General features: G+C 40.7%; 1 protein-coding gene across 1 annotated transcript in view; it reads left to right on the top strand.

Annotated features, from left to right (window-relative positions):
* VPS13D (vacuolar protein sorting 13 homolog D) overlaps positions 1 to 14319 on the top strand; it is a 96461-nt gene that overhangs the window by 42890 nt on the left and 39252 nt on the right. Inside the window, exons 44-61 of the mRNA XM_054175784.1 lie at positions 429 to 476; positions 1166 to 1316; positions 1987 to 2197; positions 3126 to 3373; positions 4029 to 4220; positions 4826 to 4952; positions 5825 to 5967; positions 6775 to 6905; positions 7574 to 7749; positions 7875 to 7998; positions 8195 to 8430; positions 9165 to 9273; positions 9864 to 10024; positions 10360 to 10468; positions 11316 to 11495; positions 12166 to 12282; positions 12941 to 13090; positions 14037 to 14186. Of these exons, the coding sequence (XP_054031759.1) occupies positions 429 to 476; positions 1166 to 1316; positions 1987 to 2197; positions 3126 to 3373; positions 4029 to 4220; positions 4826 to 4952; positions 5825 to 5967; positions 6775 to 6905; positions 7574 to 7749; positions 7875 to 7998; positions 8195 to 8430; positions 9165 to 9273; positions 9864 to 10024; positions 10360 to 10468; positions 11316 to 11495; positions 12166 to 12282; positions 12941 to 13090; positions 14037 to 14186 (2763 nt within the window). The remainder of the gene's footprint in view (positions 1 to 428; positions 477 to 1165; positions 1317 to 1986; positions 2198 to 3125; positions 3374 to 4028; positions 4221 to 4825; positions 4953 to 5824; positions 5968 to 6774; positions 6906 to 7573; positions 7750 to 7874; positions 7999 to 8194; positions 8431 to 9164; positions 9274 to 9863; positions 10025 to 10359; positions 10469 to 11315; positions 11496 to 12165; positions 12283 to 12940; positions 13091 to 14036; positions 14187 to 14319) is intronic.

The following is a 14319-nucleotide window of genomic DNA, read 5'->3' as shown; positions in this document are numbered from 1 at the left end:
ATTGACCTAGAGATTGTTGAAATACAGGGCAGCTTAGACAAAACACACTTGTCATGAAGGAAGAATGCAGTTGTAGTAATCAGCAGGCTGGCAGTTGGTGGTTGAGGCTCAAGCATGAAAATGTTCTTGTGGATTTCGAAACTAGTTAAGTTTTGAGACTACTAAAAATTGTTGAGCACTGAAGAAATGTGAAGTTGAGATCTTTTAGGGCTTTTTTTACCAAACAACCTTCTTCAGCTTTGTTTCTTTGTTAAAGCAATATTGCAAACAGGTTTTGCTGATACAATTCTTACACGTTTCCAAGCTGATCAGAAACAAAGTGATGGAAGTATTTAGTTTATTCTTGTGATGTAGCATTCTGCATTATAACTGAGAGTAGTGTCTTAAAAGTTAAAGAAATTTAACTTGCTTGTTTACTTTCCTCCCAGCTTGGAAGCCCAATAAGTAGAACAAACATAATCCATCCGCAAGTCTACGTGAGTATCTATTTCCATTTTTTGAGTATAATTCTGCAGTGAATGAGCTTTTCCATCCTTCTAGAACCTCTTCAGTAGAAGGGAAACAAAAATCAAGCAAACAAAATGAACTGTCAAGTCAGAACAAATTTAACAGGACTTACCGTTCCTCACCAGTGTAAATGGTTGGTTGAAGAATGGGTCTTAAATTCCAGCCTGTGAATTCCAGCATGGGTCCATGTAAAATGTGGTTTTCAGGATTGAGGTGACAGAGACTCTGTGTGAATAGTTTAAGAAAGTTCCACCTTGTTTTTCACTTCTGACAGGTGGAATGATGAGTGACTGTTAATTACACAAGGCTTGGAATTCAACCTCCATGAATATTTTAAATAGTGTTGTAGGGAGACAGTTCATCAGGTATTCTTTTTGTATCTGTATGACTCTTGTTTGAACTTGCAGTGCTTTGAAAAAGAAAACAAAGTTGTTAGTGTTTAGAATTACTTTTTCATAGTTAATTTTACTGTGTTTTGAGGAGGAGGTACAGGATTCTGAATCATTAGTATAGAGCTATATATACACCTTAGGTGTTGTGTGTGGCTGGACTCAGCTGGCATGTTTTCACTCCAGCAGTTAATGCTTCAAAACTGAGGTGTCCCTCTTCTAGATGTTATCATTACCTGAGCTTCTTAATGCTTTTAAATATCTTCCAGTTTTCTTCATTGCCTCCAGTTCGTGTGGTGTTTGAAGTTACCATGGAAGGTAGTGCTCGGAAGGTGATAACAGTGCGCTCAGCCTTGATCGTGAAGAACAAGCTGGAAACACCAATGGAACTGAGACTAGACAGTCCTTCTGCTCCTGACAGTAAGTTTTGTATAGTCCTTTCATACTGTGGGGAATCTGTAGATTCTGCCCCGAGAGGATTCACTGCTCTCACTAATGGTTGACCAAAAAGTAAGGAGGGGGAATGTAATTCAAGAAGAAAATGCTCAGAAAGGTAAGCTGCAGGACACAACAGGATTCGTCCTTATTGTTCAGTTAAACAGGAAAAGCTCTGTGAAGACTGAATCTTCCTTCTGTTCATAGCATGTTGTGTCTTTCAGCAGTAGAATCACAGAACCATAGAATGGCTTAGATTGGAAGGGACCTCTCAATTAGACTCGACTGCTTAAGGCCTGTTTCAGATGTTGGCATGCTAAGGTGCAGGCTAGAAGTGTAGCGATATGTTACTAGTGTACCCAGAATGTAATGAATGAGGTCTTTTGGATATAAGCATTTGCACTGAAACATCCAAGGATAAAGAATTTTAATTCCAGCAAATTTTATTTCCAGTTTCAGCTTTACACACCTAAATTTGTCTGCTGCCAGACTGTTAATAAGGCTTAAAAGAGAGGTTTGGTGTTTGAAACACAGAAATTAGCTGGTGTTTTATGCTAAAAAAAAGATGTGCTGCTTCAGAAATTAGAGACTTACTATTTATGCTTTTCATTAAAGGAACCTGTTTTGATGTGTGTATTTTCTTCTCTGGTTGCAGAACCTGTAGTTCTTCCAGCAGTTATGCCAGGAGATTCCTTTGCTATTCCATTGCACCTTACATCTTGGCATTTGCAAGTCAGGCCAAAAGGAATGGGAGTCTTCTTCTGCAAGGCCCCAATTCATTGGACTAATGTTCAGAAGACAGCAGAAGTATGCAGCAGCAAGAGAGAGTGTCATTCAATGGAGTCTGAAAATAGCAGATTTTTCAGGTAATTCAGGCATAATTATAGTTCTATAAGCTGTTTTATCTTCTGATAAATGAAACACTGTTTAAGTAACTAATAGGAAAGAAAGTACTTGGAAGTGAAAGTTTCTGCAGTGTAATGGGATGTTTTGTTTGGTCTCTTGAACAATGAGAAAGCATTGAAGCATAATTGCTGTATCTCTGCAGGGCCCCTTTGCCCGTGCCTGTCTGAGAGTACAAAGTAAGCACACTGTTAACTTTCACTGGTAATAAAGAAAAGGTTAGAAAATAGAATGTGGCCTTAGGTTAAATTATCTGGTCTGAGACTATGGAAGTTCTTTCAGGAAATGCATTTTGCATACTCTGCAGTTACTGCTATGTGCCTGTTCCATAGTTCATTCCTTAATACGCTGTGTTTGAATATATCACAGGAAGGGAAAATAACAAATAATTCAAAATAAAGGTTTACTTACCCAAGTTTTTAGCTTAACTACTGAAAAACTGAAGTGTCAGGTATCCAAAGCAAGGATGTGTCCCCTGGGAAAAAGGACACATTCGGCATTTGTATTTAAAGACAGGACTGTAGTTTTTCAGTAGTTAAAATCTCTTTTTAGTCAGTTAATAGCATTTTTTTCTGTGAGTTTATGGAAGAAGGTTTTAAAGCTGATAATATAGAAAAGCAATGTTCTGTCTCTGAGCACACAAGTGGTTTTTGAGTGACTTAATTCCTCAATTAAAATCAGCAAACTGCTACCGTCTTAAAGTTGGGCATAACTACAAAATGTTTTATGACCCAACTCCAAAGTGATTATGTGGAGAACAGTTCAAGATGCTGGTTTTGCTCTAAGTCCTGAAGCTACAGCATGTTGTGGGTTTACTGCAGCACACAAGGACAGGGTTCAGTTACTCCATGGAGTTCACTGATGATTTCTCCCTTAATTCTGCCCTCACAGGTTTTGCGTGGCTATAAAGAAAGAAAATTACCCAGATTACATGCCTTCCAGCATATTTTCTGACAGTGCTAAACAGATTTTCAGACAGCCTGGGCATACTATTTATCTCTTGCCAACGGTGGTCATCTGTAACTTGCTACCTTGTGAGCTGGAGTTCTACGTCAAGGGGATGCCAATTAGTGGGACGTTAAAACCTGGCAAAGAGGCAGCGCTGCACACGGCTGATACATCCCAGAACATTGAGCTTGGTAAGGTTCTTTTTCAGGTACCACGTTCTGACCCTCTTTGAGGAGTACTTCAATATAACTGCTCCTTGTACAAGGAGCCATAATGCAAGAATGGGAAATTAATAAAACTAAAACATTCATATGACTGTTTGCTTGGGGTAGAGGGCTTCCCACAGATAATAAATGCACACAGCCAAAAGAAGTACTGAAACTACCATTATTCCCCAAATCTGTCCTAGCTCTCCTGATCTGTTCCTTATGAGACTCTTTCCATTTTCCTGAGAGTGGAAACTGGAGAGAACAGTGATAAAGAATGGAATAAATCATGTAAATTCCCAACATTTTGGGTGGGTTTGCTCTTTTCATCCTGACAGAAGTAGCTGGTGTTGAGAGCACAGCAGGAATTACTCAACACTGGCTGGACTTCTGATGCCTAAAGTAGAAATTAGCCCTGAGCAGGGTTCTTCACAAAAGTTTTTTTCTACTGCCTGTGACTGGAAGGGGTTCTTCATGAGATCACAGGCCGTTACACTGGGCAGATTTAGAAGTTAATTTGAGTGAGCTATATGGAATATTCAGAGGGATCAAGCCATATGAAATGCCAACCTGCAAGGTCATCAGAAACTACTGTTTCTTGAGGGGATATGTTTTATTTTGCTTTCTCTTATTTTCCTAGGGGTCTTGCTAGAAAACTTCCCCATCTGCAAAGAGCTGCTGATTCCTCCTGGCACACAGAACTACATGGTGCGGATGCGCCTGTATGATGTCAACAAACGGCTGCTGAACTTGACCATAAGGATTGTATGTCGTGCTGAAGGCTCTCTGAAGATACTCATTTCAGCACCATACTGGCTAATCAACAAAACAGGTCAGTTTCCAGTATTCTCATTCATGGCTGTGTTTGTGGACTGGAAAATAAAGATGTGATGCAGTGTTTTGATTTACTTTCTGGCTAAATAGAGTCTTGAAACATTACTTAAGAGTTAGCACATGGTAAGAGTCCACAACTTAAAGCTTCAGGAATATAAATTGTGAGGGTTTTTTTGACAGTGCCATCAGCTGTTGTTTGCTGAATGTTAAAGCAGTTAACTTAGACATTTTAGTTGCTATATTACAGATTTTCCAACCTCAGCTATTGTACCTCTAATAAATCAACATAGGTTAGATCACTGTTAAGTTGTGCTTTTCAAAGCCTGAAATGCCTGAGGAAGTGAATGCAGTTATTCTGTGTTAACATCTTTTGGCGCTTAAAGAGCTTAGAAGAACTTCTCTGCCTGGATCAGATTGCATAGCTGCAGCTGCTGAGCAGGTTAAATGGAGAACAGAGGAGAACGCAGTAGGAGCCATTAGTCTGCAAGCAACCAAAATGTTTTAGGTTGCTCCTTAATTTGAAATAGTTTTTACTGTTCTCACTTTGTGCAAAGGTGAAGTGTACTTTGACGCTCCATTTTTTGTGTGTGTGTTTACTTAAAGGATTACCACTTATCTTCAGACAAGATAATGCAAAAACAGATGCTGCAGGTCAATTTGAAGAGCACGAGCTTGCTAGAAGCCTCAGCCCACTTCTGTTCTGTTATGCTGATAAAGAACAGCCAAACCTGTAAGTAATACTGCAAGAAGAGCAGACAGGAGGAGCCTTAGAAAGTATGAAAGTAATTCACAGAGGATTGGGCACTGATACGTTAATGAGAGCATCACAAAGGAAAAGTCTTTCCTTATTAAGATATCTGTTAAGTTATTAAGTTTCTAAACAATGAAATAAGAAAATCAGACAGCTCCTTTCTTGGCTAATGCTGTTGTGTCTGCAAGCTGCTTTGGGTTTATTTTGCATATTTTGAACTTGTGCTTCTTTTGGAAGAAAATCAAAGACCTCAGGGAAGAGATTTACCTTGTTGTGTGAACGATTTTGTTACCACTAAGAAAAAATAAAACTAAAAAACCCCATAAACACCACTGCAAACCCTTAATCCTGAGCTCTGAATGTTGATAGAGTAGTAGCAGTCACTTAGTCCACATGCAGCAGCAGTGTTGAGATTTCAGAAGGGAAAGAAAGGAGCTGACATCAAGGACAGAACTTGCTTTCTCCAAGAATTAAGAGCATGATTTAAAGTAAATTTATCTGCAGTGTTCTGGGATTCTTGCTCAAATGGCAACAGTTAAATTTATCACCAAAACCTATTCCAAGTTTTTCTTTCAAATTAAAAAAAAGACACCCATGTCTTTCTGGTCAGTAAAAGGAGCAAGCCTTTTACATGACATGGTTGCTGAATCTTGAGCAGTATGTTCAAAGAGCTCATGGCAGAAATGCAGAATCAATCACTCAAGAAGAGATTTGTGCTGCATTCTAATGGTTTCATTTTAAGACACACATGTTGGTTTTGTATCTGGGAATGTGTTTGATCATCAGCACTGTGTTGATACCTGATCCTTCATTTAAATGAATCAATCTTTGTGTTTTCTTTTTACCCTTAGTTGTACAATGCGGGTTGGAAAAGGAATCCATCCTGAAGGCATGCCTGGCTGGTGCCAGGGTTTCTCCCTGGATGGTGGTAGTGGTGTCAGAGCCCTTAAGGTGATCCAACATGGCAACAGGCCAGGCCTCATTTATAACATTGGTACGTGTGGTAGGAACCATTGGGAAATGCTGTAGACCTTGGTGGGACATCGTGTCAGTGACCCCACTTACAGCAGGGAAATGTTAAAGATTTTTGAGGGTCCAAAGAAAACTATTGAGCAAAAAGTAGCATTCTAGGTATTTTTGAGTCTTTGTTTTGAATTTAATTAGCTTAAAAATAAGTTTTGTTGTATTTGGTTTTCTATGTTACATCAGGGGGTGTTAATAACTGTACTTACAAATTGTTTGTTCTGTTTCTTTGCTTTTCTTCCCCTAGTGTGTTACTACTAAGTATCCACATCACTGTGTGGGATAATTTTGAGTGGCCTGTGCACTGTAATAATTCAGCCATGTGCTAAATCTCTGATTTTTACTTTGTGCTGCTTCTGTAGCCTGACATGAAGAGTGGAACTTGTCTTCCATGTGCTGCTAGTGTACATAAAATACAATCTCCTCAGAAGCTTTTATTTTATAATCAAAGGAAAGTGTGGAAGCTACTCCACAGTGATTTTTGAGGATTTTTACATATGTTTATATGTGGAATAATTACTTTAATGGATTTACTTATGGTTTGGATAGGTATTCTTTTAATAGTCAGTGCTTATGATACATAAATTGTCCCTGAGAAACGGTAACTGGTGGCATGAAATTATGTTTACTCCTCAAATAATGTTTCAATGTATGGCAGAAGCAGCACATCCCAGGAAGCAAGAAAAAGAGCTTTGGTTGTGTGAAATACTTTGTGGCACATGTCTTTAGTTTTCTCTTGTAAGTAATAGCTTTGTTTTTAACTTGCCTTCACTACCAGGTATTGATGTTAAAAAAGGCAGAGGCCGTTACATCGATACATGCATGGTGACGTTTGCCCCCCGCTACCTGTTGGATAACAAATCCAGCTACAAACTTGCCTTTCTTCAGCAGGAGTTTGCCAGGGGACGGGTAAGCTGCTGCCTATTACTTGTTAGTACAATACCTGTAGCTAGTCACAGCATCTTCTAACCACAGAATGCTAGCGGTTGGAAGGGAGCTCTGGAGGTCATCCAGTCCAACTGCTTGCCAGAGCGTTGTCACCTGGAGTAGGTCACACAGGATGGCATCCAGGCAGGTTTTGAGTGCCTCCAGAGTTGGAGACTCCACCACCTTTCTGGGCAGCCTGCTCCAGTGTTCTACCACCTTCACAGTAAAGAAGTTCCTCCTCATGATTAGATGGAACTTCCTGTGTTCAAGTTTGTGCCTATTACCTCTTTGGATTCACAGATTGCATTGGTTTGGAAGGTGCTCACAAAGGTCATCTTGTCCAACATCTCAGCAGTGAATAGGGTCACCTCCAACTAGATCAGGCTGCCCAGGGCCACCTCTTGTACTGTCACTGGGCACCACTGAAAAAAACATCATCTTGGCTCCCAACCTTTAAGTATTGATAAGTTCCATCCCCTAAAGAGAACAGTATGTTGAAGTACTGTTGGCTGGTTACGAGGATGTTTGTTATTCTAATACCAGCATCCACCTGACAGAATAATTAACTGTGCTTGTGTTTGAGAGGTACAGAGATCAGTGCTGTGGGTTTAATACCTACAGGATATCTGTTAACAAATTCCTCATTCTAGGGAGCATCCAATCCTGATGGCTATATCTCCACACTGCCTGGTTCCAGCGTCGTGTTCCACTGGCCACGTAACGATTATGATCAGCTGTTGTGTGTGAGACTGATGGATGTCCCAAACTGTGTCTGGTCTGGGGGCTTTGAGGTCAACAAAAATAACTCCTTCCATATCAACATGAGGTAACTCTTAGAAAGCTTCTGCAGCAGGTTTCCATTTCTTAATAGAAGCAACTGTTTGACACTTCTGACTGTGGATGACAGAGATCAGATGCTTACCTCCCTTGCACTTGTTTGTTCTTGTTCAGGGACACCTTAGGAAAATGTTACTTCTTGAGAGTAGAAATCACTCTTCAAGGAGCCACCTACCGCATTGCCTTCAGCGACACGGATCAGTTGCCTCCACCCTTCCGCATAGACAATTTCTCCAAGGTAAAAGAGCAACACAACTCACTGTTGTCTTCAGTTTTCTACTTAAAAAAAAAAAAAAGGGAAAATAGTTCTTTTATATTTGTTGGAAGAGGGAGCTGTGTAATGAAATAAAATTCAAGTGTGTTAACAAATGATAGCATAAGATCTGATCAACAATATCTGTGTGAAACTCAATCCTCTTTCATAACTGTTACAGGTCCCGATTGTTTTTAATCAGCACCGTGTCGTCGAGCCAAGGCTGTACACTGAAGTGAAGCCCATGACCTCTCTGGATTATGCATGGGATGAACCTATTCTACCACCTTTTATAATGTTGACAGTTAAAGGGGCAAGCTCCTCAAATATTGTCTGCAGCATGAATGACTTCCAAGACAGCAAGCAGCTGTACTATGAGAACTTCATTTACATTGCTGCTGCATACACATTCTCAGGGTAATTCTTTATGTACTAGATGAAGATATTTTGAGTGTTCATGATGCTCATTGGGCTTTATGTTAATATTCTCTTAATGGTTGTCATTTGAAAGCTTTCCAAATGCAGCTGACCTTTTATCAGCCTTGTAGCTAGCAGGAGAAATGCCAGAACTGAGTCTGGCAGTCTGCGTGCCTTACCTCGTTGGGTCATGGTAACTTAGCTTCATAGGTGCAGCTTGTCATTATTTTGTCACAAAGTGAGAAAGATTTAGAACATGGCATCTGCTGTGACCACCCCCTGCCTTATAGGGATGTTTAGGGTCATGTATGGGGGCTGACTTCATTTGGTGGATTAAGAGCACTTGACTACAGGACATAGCCATTTGTGACATGCCTGAGAATGTAAAATTCTCAGTAGCTGATACCCTATTGAAAACAGCTATGGGAGGTTTATATTTGCTTTTGTGGCTTTTCTTTAATACAAGGTAGAAAATTTTCTTGGGAATTCATCTTAATATCTGTGAAGTTGATAGTCACAGTGAGAAATTAAAGCCTCTTCTGAAAATGAGCTCAGATTAACAGTTTACACTAGTAATTCTAAAAACAACAGGGGGAAAAAAACCACCCCAAACCAACAGTACAAATTTTTGGCTCTTTTGGAAGCATAACTTTCCTCAGTTGGGCTTTGGTACAGGTCTCATTCGATTTACAGAGAAAGCAGGTACTAAAAATAACCATGATGATGTTTTCTAGGTCACAGGAGCCAAGTGCAAGACCAGTTGCATCAAATAAGGATGCTGCATATGCAGAGCTTGTCCTTGATGTTTCTCCAAAGACTCAACGAGTTGTGTTGAAAAAGAAGGTACCAAGACACACTGTGCTGAAGTAAAATGATATGCTGGGAGAAGGAATAAATAAGAACGTTTTTATGGTAACTTTTAAAGGGTGGAGAGAGACCTCATTGAAAGCAGCAGGTTCTTGCAGTTCTGGTTGCTTGCATTATGGTGTTGTTTCCATATAAGACTTGTATGAGGGTCAAGGAGACAGAAAAGGCAGCTGGAATGCAAGCAGTAAGGAATGTTGTAAGGCAACCAAGTGAGGTAATTGTAAGTTGAAGGGTCTAATGAAGTCACAAGGTAGAGCGTGCTCCCTTTTTGGTTGCATTGCAAGCCAAGTCTACTTCTGGAGCTTTTAAGCAATAGAAAATGTATTTAAATATTGCTGAGATTAAAACCAGCTTGTAAACAGAGCTCTGCATCTACCAAGGCTGTGGATATACACTGTTTGAATATTGGAGTAGAAGTTTTTATACAGAGTAGTTCAGGGCTCTGAAGTTAAATATATACAAGTAATTCCCAGAACTACAATTCAAAGCATCTGATAGCAAAACAGAACAAAAGTACTTGCTCTGTACTGCTGTGTTCATTTAAGTCTTGGATTTTTCTGTAACAGGAACCAGGAAAACGCTCCCAGCTGTGGAGAATGACAGACACAGGAATGATTTGCCATGAAGGTTCTTCAGTTCCTCATAACCCCCATAAACCTTCTCCTCGGTCTGTGGAGTCTTCTATGATTTTAGATATCGCAGGCCTGGCAGCTGTCACAGATAACAGGTACTGCTGAGAGAATTTCTCAGGAAACTGCTGTAGATTCTAACCATCTCTTTGAAAGCACAGTTAGCACACCCCTGGATGAGGAAAGAAACGATTCTGAAGGCCTGTGACTGAGCTAGCTTTATGTGTCTGTGAACAGTTCTCATAGTCACTTTGGTGACTTGGCAATTTCTTTAAAGGCATGGCTAACTGTTTTCAGCAGCAGATTGTTCAGAAGTGAGATTAGGAAAATGAGCTTGAACACAGCTGTAGCAAGTGTTCACCACTGACATATCTCAAGGGTAGAACTGCCAGGATGGAATCCTCTAAGTGTTGGTGGCATCCTGTCCTTGCAGGTACGAACCCCTGATGCTGAGGAAGCCTGACCGACGGCGCAGCACTACCCAGACGTGGAGCTTTCGTGATGGAAAGCTGACCTGTGGTATTCATGGCCTTGTTGTCCAGGTCAGCACTGATTTGATGTTGAACTCATTTTGACTTTTGCTGATAGAGATGACAGTTGTTTGGGCTTAACACTCAAAGGAACTAAAAGCTGTGTGGCTGAAGCTCAGAATACAGAGGAAACCAGACTTGCACAAACAGCTTGGATGGTTTAAATTCATGTTTGAATGTTCTTATCCATTTCAACAGTTGAGGATCTTGTACTATTAATGGGAAAGAAAACAATTAGGAAATTAATAGTGCATCATGGTTGAAAGTGAACAGGGTAGTCATGATACTGTCACTCATCCCAGATGTCAAAATGCTGCAGATTACGTCAGTATCACTGATGGAAGCCAGGGTTTGTGTAAAACCAGCACTTGCCAGTCATGGTTCCAACAGCTTGGTAATAAGAATTTTAAACGCGGTTTGAGCTGTTCTGCTCTTTCTTTGTGTTCCAGGAAACTCTGACTTGCAGACAACTAGCACCTGCAAACTATCTGATAATTCTGCCTGCTGCTGGTGGAATTTGTAGGCACAGGGGCTTGCATTGCTTTAACAAAGTCTAGAACTAAACATCAAAATAATGTTGATGCTTGGTGATGATGGTATCAGGTAGCTTCTGATTCTGAATATGCAGTGGGAATACTTAATTATTGATCTTGGCTGGTTCATCCTGCTGCCAGGCTGATCAAACATGACTTACCAGAAGCTTTAGTAATAACAAGTAAAATGCTTCTGATCTGCTGTTATTTTAGTTCTAAAGAGTAAAGAGAGGATACTAAAATACACTTTTAAATTAATGTGTGCAAATAGTTATCTGAAGTCTCTTATCACCTAATTTCATTTTTTTAAACTTACTCTTCTCCAGGCAAAGGGAGGAATACTGGGTCTTCATGATGGAGCAGAAGTTGTTCTTGGTCCTGATGCTTCAGTTGAGCTTCTGGGGCCAGTTCCTCCAGAACAGCAGTTCATAAACCAAAAGATGAGGCCTGGATCAGGAGTGCTAGCTGTTAGAGTCATCCCAGATGGGCCAACTAGAGTTCTACAGGTGAAATTCTAGAATTAACTAGAATTGGGTTTATTTATGTGCTTACATTTGAAACACCTTTTTCCCTATTGCATCTCTAAACTCTTACCCAAGGTTACCTTTATAATAGAATAGAGTAAACCAGGTTGGAAGAGACCTTCAAGATCATAGCATCCAACCTATTATCCAACCCACCTAATCAACTAAACCAAGCACCCTATCAAGTCTCCTCCTGAACACCTCCAATGATGGTGACTCCACCACCTCCCCGGGCAGCCCATTCCAATGGGCAATCACTCTCTCTGTGTAGAACTTCTTCCTAACCTCCAGCCTAAACCTCCCCTGGTGCAGCTTGAGACTGTGTCCTCTTGTTCTGGGGCTGGTTGCCTGGGAGAAGAGACCAACCTCTGCCTGTCTACAACCTCCCTTCAGGTAGCTGCAGACACCAATAAGGTCTCCCCTGAGTCTCCTCTTCTCTAGGCTAAGCAACGCCAGCTCCCTCGGTCTCTCCTCACAGGGCTTGTGTTCCAAACAATGCTGTGAAGGGGGAGGGAAATCAAACTACCAAGAATGAGAACAAATATTTTCATTGTACTTATTTTTTTGCAAAGATCATTTTATAAGGTAGGGCAATATTGCTACTGTTTATAAACAGGAAAGTGCTGATTGTGCTCATGGGTTTGTGTCTCAGATAACAGATTTTAACCAGCGCCGAAACGAGCGACTGTCCAGCGAAGGAGATGAGCTTCCAGTCACGGAACAAGATCTGCGCAAGTTAAAAAATCCAGATTCAGAGCAGGAATTGGAGGTAAGATATTGCAACTAGAATCACAAAAAGGCTTGGGTTAGAAGGGACCCTAGAGATAATCTAGTCCAACCTGCCTGAAGTGGGCAGGGACACCTCTCAACTAGACTTGGTTATTCAAGGCCTCATTCAACCTGGCCTTGAACATCCCCTGGAAGGGGGCATCCATAACCTCTCTGGACAAACTATTCCAAGGTCTCACTACCCTAGTACTGAAGAACTTCTAAGATCAAGTCTAAACCTTCTCTCCCTCAGCTCAAAACCATTCTCCCTTGTCCTGTTGCTGGACACCCTCATGAAAAGTCCCTCTCCAGCCTTTTCCGTAGGATCCTTCCAGGTATTGGAAGGCAGCTCTAAAGTCCCCCTTGAGTCTTCTCTTCTCCAGGCTGAACAACTCCAGCTCCCTCAGCCTATACTCATAGCAGAGGTGTTTTATTTACCATTTTTCTTTCTAGATTTTAGAGGGAGACTGGGGTTTGGTCATTAACCTTTACTTGAAGACTAGTTGTCAGTGAGGTGTTCAGCCTCTCTGGAGATGGATCTAACAGCATAAATTCTTTACAGAAGTATATTCAGTATCACAGGATTTTTTTCAGTGCTGGTTTGTTAGTGTGTTTGTGTGGTGGTTTTTTGTTCCCTCTTCAAGATATTCCTTTCATAGGTGCTTGTGAAACTGAAAGGAGGAATAGGATTGTCTTTGGTTAACAAAGTTCCTGAGGAGTTGGTGTTTGCAAGCCTCACAAGAATTCATGTCCACTATACACAACTGTCAACAAGTCAGGTGCTGGAGCTCAGTGTGCAAGACATACAGGTACTGGCCATCTGGAAACATGTTTATTTGCTTATGGGTCTTCTGTGGTTTTTGTTGTCTTGATAGGTTTGCAAAACATTTAGAGCTGTGACTGAGACTTCAGTTCCTAAATAGCACAGTAGTGGATGTTTCCTTTTGCCATTGTTCTCTACTTAGTAGTAGTTGAGGCAATGGAATGTTGTATTTCATGCTGTTCATTTCTGTTAGGGACATTAGAATCTGTTTTATTTTGTGCACAGTTCAGCTTGAGATTTTTTTCTCCCTTCTGGCTGGTGGCTCTTTGTCATTACCCAACACAAAAGCAGCCATTGAAAGCAGGACTCCTAATGCTGGTAGCACCACAGTGGTAGAATCAGAGACAAGACAGAAATAAACCTCTCACAGACTTTGTCCAACTAGATTTTGATTTGATTTTGCAGAGTTTTGCCTTAACCTTTGTTTTCAGTTCAGTCTTTGCAGTTCAGGATTCACAGGTTAAACTGTAGACAGTTAAAAACTGGCTTTATTCCCCTAAAAAACTCTTCTAAATCATTAGAATTCTGTTCCAAATATGTGAGATTTCCCTGGAGGGGGAATTGTGGGCACTGGTGTAGATTACCTGAGATAAATAGGTATTTACATGCAGCAGTCAAATGCAGGAGTAGCTGAACTCTGCTGTTGTTTAGTATTTTTGGCTGTGTTTTTTGCTAAAAGTAAAAGAAATCACAGAGACCATTGCCATTAGGTGTAGGTGTTGTTTGTGGGCAGCTTTAGCCATGTTTTAATGGAGGTCATTTCTGAGTATTTGGTGTAGTCTCAGTGGTGGACAGTGATCAGCTCTGCCCAGTGTTACCCTGGCTTGGGGACCATGTATGCCTGAACACTTTGAAATCCTCAGTTAGAGCATGAGTTTTGTTCTTTATTGTTACCTACTCAGCTTTTGTTGTCTGTCTTGTGCACTCTGTAGGTGGACAACCAGCTCATTGGCACCACACGGCCTTTTATACTCTTCCTGACACCTAGGATGAGTGAAAACGATCCGGTGGAGACTGGGCCTGCCGTGCAGGTCAATGCTATGAAACTTCCCAGCAAAAATGCACTGACTGATATATACAAGGTAAACCTCAGTCTTTCATCTGTGCCATGCAGGTATTACTCTGTTTCCTGGTTTTGATTTTTGCTAATAATCCAAATTAATTCAGTTGTGAATTACACTTTGAATTTGAGACATAAAGAACACTATGTCCACC

This window comes from Dryobates pubescens, chromosome 33 (genome assembly GCF_014839835.1).
Source record: "Dryobates pubescens isolate bDryPub1 chromosome 33, bDryPub1.pri, whole genome shotgun sequence".
In the NCBI taxonomy this organism is placed as follows: domain Eukaryota; kingdom Metazoa; phylum Chordata; class Aves; order Piciformes; family Picidae; genus Dryobates; species Dryobates pubescens.
The sequence above is the reverse complement of the archived record's forward strand: the minus strand, read 5'-3'. Positions and strand labels throughout refer to the sequence as shown.